This window comes from Montipora capricornis, chromosome 13 (assembly GCF_036669925.1).
Source record: "Montipora capricornis isolate CH-2021 chromosome 13, ASM3666992v2, whole genome shotgun sequence".
Taxonomy (NCBI): Eukaryota; Metazoa; Cnidaria; class Anthozoa; order Scleractinia; family Acroporidae; genus Montipora; species Montipora capricornis.
Genome location: NC_090895.1, coordinates 42168635 through 42178634, shown reverse-complemented (window position 1 = coordinate 42178634; position 10000 = coordinate 42168635). Strand labels below are relative to the sequence as shown.

Sequence of the window (10000 nt, the reverse complement as noted above, 5' to 3'; positions counted from 1 at the left end):
CACAGCTGTTATCAGGGCTAATATAAATACTAAACGTGCTACTTCCAACGGGCTGATTTAACACTATTTCTCTTCTTTTATAGTCGGACTAAAAGTCATGATCTGTAGTTTCATTAGGTTTGCTTTGTTTTGAAAAGTACTTCTCAAACTCATTAATACGTCATAAGACTTTTAGCCAATCGGAGAGCCCTATTTTAGTCAGGTGCATGTGTCTTGATACCTAATGAAACTACAGATCAAGAAATGCCCGAGTTAGTTCAAAAACTGATCAAGCCACTGATCACTTGAATTTTAATGAACCTTTATGCTAATAAACCTTCCGAAAAAAGAAACAAATAAACTACCGCACACAATGCATTTCAAATTTCCCGATTATTCAACGTAAAACTTTCGTGGTACCTTTTCCAGGGCCCGGTTGTTCAAAACCCGATTAACGCTAATCCCAGATTAAAAATTAACCAAGAAGTTTATTTCTCTACTCACAAATGCTTTTCAACGCTGACATTTGGCAAAACTTTACATTAGAAGAAGTAAATCTTGAAAAACAAACATAAGCAAAAGAAACTTTCACCAAAAACTTGAAAACATGAAACAAAAGTTTAAGCTAATCCTGGATTAAGTTAATCGGCTTTCGAACAACCGGGCCCAGGCCAGGGGATAGTAAAACTAATTTGGAGATCCGATAGTTCAGCGAAAGATCATCCATTTTAGCAATGTCTTTGAAAAGTCCACCGCAGTCTAAAACTGGCACTTGTACCCTTCTTTTTTCTTGCGGCGAAAATGTTCACAGCCCAATTATTTTGATATTTAGTTGAAACTGGAACGGCCTCGTAAACCGAATCACTTTCTTGGGAAGACGATTTTGACAGGCGAAAACGACGTGATTCTGACTAGCTCCTGCTTATCATTCAATATTATTTTGAACATGTGCTTTGGGTCGGTGTATACACCAATAAGAGGACTATTTGTTCTTTTGTGTAGCACCCGCCTTATAGGCAAATTGATGAAATAAATTAATATATAAATAAATTAATATAAAAATAAATAAAAAATTTTGAGAAATGTCAGAGGCCCCAAACGGTAGTCTTCGATTAAATATGTGTTCGGGAGAGTAAAACCGCTCTAATAATTTCGGTTCTACGTTGCCAAACAGCTACAGACCTTTTTACTAAAACATCACCTAAAATATTCGCAGCCAGGGAAAAGCAGTCCCTTACGTTTTCGGAAGGGATATTTTTGCAATTTTTGGCACTTAAAAAGGTTACCTGGCAGTTTCGGGTGAGCAAATGGTAGGTTGGAAGTTCTAAGAAGGAAACTTTCAGCTGGCAATTTCTGAAATGGAGATATTATTCCTTAAACTTTTTGGACTCTTCAATTTTCAGCTAAGATATCTGAACACATCAAATTTTTCTAGTTGATAAAAACATCTCTTATACAGTTCTTATACATTACAAGGAGCCTAACAATGTCTCTCAAAGGCTTTTGGCTTAATTTGCTCGCTGGGTGCCCTAGAAATGTTACAGTGTATTTTATTTTATTTTTTAGTCGTGATCACGTTCTCACAATGTTGCTGTCGCCAATCAACTCATAAACACAATGTACAGCTCGGTAAAGGAGCCTCTTGTAAGGCCGCCAGCAGTTTGTAATACTCCATGTTCCTTGTCATATAGTGTACTTGGACAGGGAATACTTACTTCATGTGCACTGACCTTGTAGCGTCTGGATGATTTTTCCGATATAGTTTTTAATCTTATATACAGTAATGATAACAATATTTTTTGGGGGGAACCTGGGAATTTTGTAGGGGGTGGGGGGGGGAAGGCCTCTTCCCCTCAAATACCCTAGTTAAAACCCTGAATTTCTGCAGAAATTCATTCATTCTGCAAACATTAAATTCCACATAATTTGCGATTCCTCTTGTCAAATACCACTGCTAGTGCTTATCAACAACTGGGATTTTATTCCCGGAGTGAACATGTGTGAATTAACAATTGAGTGTGGATTGAATCCAGTTTGTTCGAGTACCGGATATGTCTACAAAACGGGCAAAGTTTGCGAAAATGTAAGCTTCAATTTTGTTTGGCAATGTCAACCACTGGAACTACAGCGCATGCTCGTTTTTGTAGGCCAATTACGCAGGAGTAAGAACATTAACGATGAAAAAAAAATGTTGACAGAATCTCCTGCTTGTTTTGAGAAGTAGGGATACTGTTTAATCAAACTTCCGGTGTCTAGCGAGTGCTCAGGTGTTGAATATCACTATATTTAAGTTGTTGAAAATAGCGAAGTGGGGAAACTGTTGCAGTTCAATGTGAGGCTAAATGAATTGACGATAATCAGTTTTATGATTTTCTTAGCCAAATTTCAGTGAAAAATAGCTGTGTTTAAGGTGAGTATACCATGACATAATGTAATTTCGTAATCAGAGAGTTTTTATGTGGAGGATACATACGGCGCTTCGTATTCTCGGTTTTCCAGTTTCAGTTTCGTCGGCTCTATAACATATTTTAGCTTAAAATGAACTGGAAGCACTAAAATACAATCCAGCACGGGTTCCATCCATCGAAAAATACAGTCTTCTTGAAAAATATGGGTTTTGCTTCGACGGCTTCCGTGGAAGAAAAGCAGCAAGATTTTCTTCTTGGTTATGGTTTTCTTCCGTTTTATTGCTTTAGCTATTTTTTCGCTGTTTTATGGTCATTCTAAAAATTCTACAGCTTCTTACAATGCGGAGCCGCCGAAAACGCTGAATTACTTCAGTGATAGAGCAGTGAGTATATCAAACCCCACGTCATATGACCTCTTGGGATCCAACAGGACTAACACATGTCAGAGTTGCATTTTCCTCATTTTCTCTCCTTCTTTTAATTCGTTTTGGCTTTCATTTGTTTGATCGGTTCCTTGATAACTTATTTCTTCATCTTTTTGTTTCATAAAGAATTAATTCAAATTAATTCTTTTCATAGCCTCGGTTCACTTTACACTCGAGCGACACTGAATTCACTCCCATTTCAAGCCTAGCGTCGACCTCAATGAAGTACTGTAAAAATATAAAGTAAATTTTCTTATCAACGAAGTTAAATATACTACTTATAAAGAAAAAAAAATTCTAACGGAAAATTCGCAATCTTTCAAAAGATTTTTCCTACCGGCGGTGAGCTTTCAAAAAATGTCGGCCGATTGCCGAATTTTTGTGTTCAGCAATGCGTTGGTCAAGGTGTCGGGCTGTATACCCAACATAATCTGCATCACACAGATCACATTTCAAATAATAAACAAAATTGATTTGGCCCCAATTTTTTGCTCACTAAACCGGTTGTACTGTGACTAAGATCGCGTAATTGTTTCCCGACTGTATTGCCAGCCACTTGATCTTTAAATGGAATTTAAGGTCTTAAGAAAGTGCAAGGGCAAATTTGATAGCTTATTCTACGAAATGCTCTTCAAATTCGCAATGGAAAGTCCTTTTTTCACTTCCGCCATGTTGTTTGATGTGAATCACGAGTTTGAAACAAAAACTAAGTAGAGTGTAGTTTACAGAGTATAGATTTTCTTGCAACTTAGCCAAATATGTTTCTTTCAGAGGGGCGACGCCTTTTACGTATATTTGGAGTCAAAACTAACCACATCTTCTGTAGACTCGCCACAAGTCGACCTCACGATAACCCCAGAAGTGATTTTTCGTACGCGAAGTGAATGAGCGAGCGACGAAGTCGCGAGAGGTCGACTTGTCTCGCTTGCAAAGTTTTCATTTGCGTCTCGCGCCAAAAAGGGGATGACGTCATTCGCAAGCCCTGAACTTGATGGCGCAATCCGACGAAAACAGTCGAACATGTTTGTTTCTACGAAATGGAAAGAGGAAATTTGTTAACTTTGTGCTAAAGGTATCAGAAACAAAGATGAAATAAAACGAAAGCTTTTTTTCAATCCCGAGTCGCCGCTTGGAAAGGAGATCTCCAGTGGTATTTTCTGGACCAACACTTGTGCTTTGATTTGTGCTGATAGAAACGAAAGACTAATATATTCGAAAGATTAGCAAGTAAGGGAAAGCTTCGAATCGTCAAGAAAGTCGATTGATTTCACTCATGAAAGATCAGGTACGCTTCCGTGTAGGAGACGTACTAGACCGGGATTAAAAGATACATCTTAGTGAAACTTAAGCTTACCATTAAGCGATGCAATGACTCTCGTCGATGAATACACATGCATTTTAAAATTTGTTGTTCCATTCGACAAAAAATGTGTTGATAGTCGTTGAGAATCGCCTCGGGACTTCCAGACACCTGTTTATACTTAAGATTTTAAATGTGTTGTCTCCTAAATAGCGACCGGCTAGAGACCAAATCTTTCGTGAGTGAAATCAGTGGAAGAATTACGAAGACGATAGCATTGCCACCCGCTCCAAGTGAACGACCAAAAGCGTACGGGACTAGTTCAAAGGTCAGACTTTTCCCAGCTCCGGTTGGAGAAGACACAAACAGATCTATGCAAGAAAGATATTCTTCAATTATTTTCCTTTGATGGTCGCGTAATTTGGAATATCCGGTAGCCTTAGTAGCATGTTTGAAAATCACGCTTCACTGCGTGTGGCAAATTTTGATTGACAACTCTATCCCCTGGGGTCCACGAGGACTACTCTGATTGGCCTAGCTCAGCGACCCGTTTTTGGGTCGCTAAATTGGCGCCAATCAATTATGAAAAGTCCTTCGTTCCGCGCGTATCTAGACGAAGGACTTTTCGAAAGTCTACATCTTCTGATGCCAGGTTTTTACGCTCCTTCACGGTTTATCGAGTCTTAACCGGGAAACTTTTTCTTTTTAATGTAATTAATCATCCTACAGACACAACCGGGTTACTTTCTGGATCTATCTACAGTAGTTTCGCAAAAGGAAACTGATTTTTAAATCACCATTCTGACATTTCTCCCAGAAATTACGTCCACGTGTTTGTAATTTCTGTTCGCATGAAATGTCGCTAAATTTACAGCAGTTCAAAGAACGAGCTAGAATTTAAGAGATACATGTACTCGGAAAAAACTCATTTATCTTTGAGACGGAAATAAGGTTGGAACGCGGAGACACACTGAGGGTCGTGACCAGAAATACTAAGGCCGGGGACACTTAGTTTCGTGTATATAAAGTACCAAACGATCTTACTAAATATAAAGTTTTGCTAAATATGGCGCACCAGAACATTTTCGAGTCAGCGCTTAACCCTAATTACTAAAGATCAGTGCCTAATCCAGCAGTTATTCTCTGCGTAAACAGAGTGTTGTTTATCTGCAAAGGCGGATTAACACTGTGGTTGTCTGGTATTGCCACGTAACGTCACCAAATGTTGCCCTTGTATATGTGTCACGAAGTGTCTCAACTTATTTTGGAGTATCCATTTTTCAGTCATACTCAAACTCGTCGCCATCTTGATCTTGACGAGAGGGGCTTGGGGTCTAATATCTTTTAATTTTGACGAGTCGGCCACACCATCAGATTTTTCAACCACTCGAGCAAGTAAAACTTGTTATAAATAAAATTGTCCTTGTTGAGGGGGTTATGTATTCATGAAGTGCTTCCTGCTACGGGTATTTCCCATCCACACAGAACTCAAATGTTTTGAACAAATGTTTCATTCCCATAATCATCAGCAGTTTTCTCATGGGGAATACAACTATAAAATGGCTCGTTATGAACTCATACTATGTTTACTCCAACACTGATGTCATATTCTGATAGTTCTTGTTTGTCTGCATACACAAATCAAATTTTAAAGAACTAGCTCTTTATATCTTTTAAAACGTAAGGCCTCTAAACAGAACTGCCAGTGCACATGGCTGAGAAAGCAAATGGATCCGATATCAACTCAGTTGCCGAGACAGGAAAGCTGGATTCCGACGAAGACACCTTGAAAGGTGAGTTCGAGTATGCTGCTTGCTTTCAGTCTGTATGCTGATGCTAAAAAACAAACCAGGTCCGAATTCACTACTCGGGTTGTTAACAACGGCAGGCTTATTCTACATGTCCCATACCTCGAATGTTAACGCAGCCATTTCAAGTAACAAACCAGAAGTTAACGAGTACAGGAAGGGGACCCCTTGATTTGCATTCTCCAGGCATTGAAAGCTTTGGAAGAAGCATAGTTAATCGAGGGACTGGTTATGAAACCTTAAAACCTTCAAAAGCGTTAACAATGTTGTCGCAATAGACCTTTTTGCATATAAGGTGGCCAATTTGATTTCTATTGTTTCAAATAACTATTATGGGATGCCCAGGGGGCAAAACGTATTAATTTGTCCCCTGAGCATCCCATAGTGTCTTTCGATACAATAAAAATCAAAATGGCCGCCGTATCTGCAAAAGGGTCTGATGTACAATCTTTTGTTTGGGTCTCGCACGGGTTCCCAAATTAGTCGCACATAATTCAATCGAAGGATTTGATTGGTTATCGTATCGAAAAAAGGTGTGTTTTGTGCAGGGTCAAGGCCAAAAATACGGACAAAAACATCAAACAAAGGAACTTGTCGAGTTTCATAACCCTCTCCATGCATTAACTATGGAAGAAGTGAGACCACCAATTCCTGATTCCAGTTTAATTGTTACTGCGTAATTTTCCATAAAATAATGGCTGTCATTCACCGTCTTTGTTCTTTAGAGTTCTGGGAAGGTTAGCTAAGCTTCCCTGAATTTCAAATTCTGAACAAAGTCAAGCATTTTAAAATTTGTCGTGGGACAAGCGGAAGATGTTTGTTATCCAATAAAAGGCAAGGATGAACATTTTACCGTTGTGTGCCGACGTTCGAGACAAAATTTTGAATTTGGTAATCTTACATCGTTTTGCATAGGAAAATAAAAATTTAGTATAATGTAAACCATACCTCACTTGCAGCACGATTTTACCTCTCATTAAAACCAGCTTTGTTTTCATGTTTTTGCAACCTTGAAGGCCGAGACGCACTAGGCGACAGGTCTCTGCAACAAGTTGCTCCGTTTTTACTACTTGCAAAACAAGTCGCTGCGACACCACGCCATGTTCGGTGCATACGCAGTGATCTCGTATGAGGGGAATGTGAACTAGGTTGGTAATTTGATATGGCTGACCATATGACGCTCTATCATTGGTTCATTTATATTTTGTCGCAACGACTTGTTGCCGGAACTGTACACACGATGCGACAACGCTGCTATCGCTAATTTTGTCGCTGCGATAAGTCGCACGAGTTCAAACTGGTTTGAATTCGTGCGACTGATCGCGGCGACAAAGTTCTGCCGCCGCGACAATGATTTTCATGAAATTGTCCCTGTCACACAAGGCGAATTGTTGCGACGAGTCGCACCAAATAATCAAACCGGGTCTACAAGACGAAAGTTAATTATTTGGTAGTGAAGTCAAAGCATTTTGTTGGCTCCTGCTAAAGCCTGGCGATAAATATTTGAAAAAAATGCTTGAGATAATCTCTTCAGTTTTTGCCCGAGTGCTTTTAATTCGTTTTCTTGGGTGTAATCTTAAACTGGTTTATCTAAAGCTTTAAACCTGCTTGAACTGTCCTTCGTTGTCGAGCCAAGTGTAAAATTGTCCAACTCTCCATTTTGTCATTGCCTAAATTTTTTGTCCACCCCCTCCCCCCCCCCCCCCCCCCAAATCCTAATGTGTTCGTACGCCTATGGTCCGGAGTAAGTGATCTCTGGTACTTACCAAAGGGATCAGACTGGCTTTCTGGAAACACCTTTCGTACACCGGGTGGTTTGATGCGTTACTTGACTGTAAGCAGTCCCTTTATGAACAGTCCATTGCTCAAAACAGCCAAGCGAAAACTGGAGCTAACGAGCGGAGGGGGGCTGGGAAAGAGTTTCGTTCCCCCTCTCCCCCAGTGTCTTCTCTTTTTTTCGCCTGCTATAGTCTCGCCAGGCTGAGGCCTTTTGCGATGTCTTGCTCCTTCTTGACTATCTAGAAAGGGACTGCTAGCAGTATAATGCTTTACCAAGTGTGCTAACCGGTCGGAATAGTGTTGATAATGGCGAACTTTAGACTGGAGTCTCGCTAACTTAAATGGGAGTATACCCTTTGAACTAAAACTGAAAACTGTATTAAGATGACAAGTTTCCATTTTGAAAGCTATAAACCACTTTCATAAATGGAGACCACCTTTACATTCTTTTGTATTTTTTTTAATTAGACCTACTGCCTTCATTTTGAAAAAAAAATCTTTTGAAATTTGCGTGTCGTAGCAAGAGTAGAAGGGCTTATTAGAATTCAAACAGAAGAATATTTTATTTGGCGGCCATTATGAGAGAGGTCTATGGCATCATCTGACCGTTACTCCTCCTTTTTTGCTTATCGGATCTTGTTAAGAAAATAAAAGTAGGTTCGCGATTGATTGTTTGCGATGGATAAAAAATTAGTTCCCGTATTGAATCTCGAACTGGTAGCCAAATCTGTAGGGTTTTTGTGAAAGTAACAAAAAAAGACTTTACAGATCTATAATCTTGGACAAAGCTCTTGAGAAAAACTAACGTGGAGAGATTTCGACGTTTCAATGACATCCTGTCATCATTATCAAGAAAATTTCAACAGTAAATCCAGTAAATCCAAGCTATCGAATGTTTCGATACCAATGTTTATAATGTGGTGAAAAATGCTGTGCAGGCCTTTTGCCGTTTCTTAACCAACATTGGATTAGGGGGAAGGGGAAGGTATGGAGAAGTCAATCCTTTATCACACAGGCAACTAAGGGAATGACTTAAAGTAGTGTGTGTCATTTTCGCAAAGAGTTTTGTCCAAAATTGTAGTCTTGAAAACTAGACTTATCATTGGAGAAATGTAGCATCGCGTCCAAGTGAAACTGCAAACGACACGCTACTTCTTGTCGTTAAATCATGTAATTTCTCTTTTTCTAACATTTCTCTCTTTTTGAGAAGCTCCTCGACATCTGCAGTCTCAAGGAATCAGCTAAAATCAAGCACGTTTCCTTGAATTTTAGAAAAAACGCAAATTTCTGCCTGACCACTTTGCCGTTTTCCGTAGACCCGATGCAATACTTCTCCATTGTCTTTACCGTGTGCTTTATCGAAAATTCCCTCGAAACTTGTGTTTATTTGCGTTTTCTTTTTAGCTAAAGCAAATGCTTTCCTGATAAAAGGGAATGAAATATGCAGAGGGAAAGATTTTAGCGAAGCCATACGAGTTTACACAGAAGGAATTGCGGTTAATTGCAAAGATGAGCTCCTTAAGGCCAAACTTTACAGCAACAGAGCAAAAGCACATTTTAGTTTGGGTGAGTTGTTTGTTGTTGTTTACTATTATCCATGCTTTTCTCAGGGGGGAGGGGAGAAGTGGGTCGACTCGTACAACTGGCGACAAATTTTAGGGCAAAATTACAACGGTCAGCGGATCTGGAAGAAAGTGTTGTGCTGTGTAAGCGAACTATGTATAACTTTCGCAACGCCAGCTTGTTAAAAGTTCTTAGGCCTTTTTACAACTTCCAACTCGCAAACATCAGAAAAATCAGTCTTGTAAGCCAGTTTCATGGGAGGACATGGACAAGCATAGAATGGAGGCTGATGCATGGATACTTCTTCCACACTACCCTCCATTACATGCTCGTCCCAGTCTAACCGCGTGAGATTATACAAAAACCAAAAGTTGATAATAAATTGCAAATCAAAGAAGATGTACCAAGCTCATAGACAATTTTACAGTTGTAGCTAGGTTAGCTGGCCTAAGAATGGAAGCGAGGCTGCTGTTGACCCTGCTTTGATACAAAACTTCGTGCTTTTGTAATGTTAATGTAGACTAATTAGAATTACAACAACGCGATTTACATGATAAAAGCATCGAGGTCTGTATCAATACAAGGTCACCGGCAGCTTCGCAGCCATTCATAGGCTAGGTCACTGATCAAACAACTGTAAAATGGCCTATTTCCTCCGAATTGGTATCTGGTTACATGCGAATACTCTTTGGGAAGCCTAATATGAACGCTGGTCGAGTCGCTTAAAAACGCCTTGTT

The 10000-nt window shown here is 39.5% G+C and overlaps 2 protein-coding genes across 2 annotated transcripts in view; both read left to right on the top strand.

Moving 5' to 3' along the window:
- LOC138029370 (uncharacterized) overlaps positions 1-351 on the top strand; it is a 40145-nt gene extending 39794 nt beyond the window's left edge. The window contains exon 8 of the mRNA XM_068877121.1: positions 1-351. This exon is cut by the window's left edge and continues 1192 nt beyond it. The gene's annotated coding sequence lies outside the window, so the exon portion shown is untranslated.
- Positions 352-2272: 1921 nt separating this feature from the next.
- The window catches only part of LOC138030844 (tetratricopeptide repeat protein 28-like), a 33258-nt gene continuing 25530 nt past the window's right edge, over positions 2273-10000 (top strand). The window contains exons 1-3 of the mRNA XM_068878708.1: positions 2273-2389; positions 5798-5905; positions 9104-9265. Of these exons, the coding sequence (XP_068734809.1) occupies positions 5824-5905; positions 9104-9265 (244 nt within the window). The 5' untranslated portion in view covers positions 2273-2389; positions 5798-5823. The remainder of the gene's footprint in view (positions 2390-5797; positions 5906-9103; positions 9266-10000) is intronic.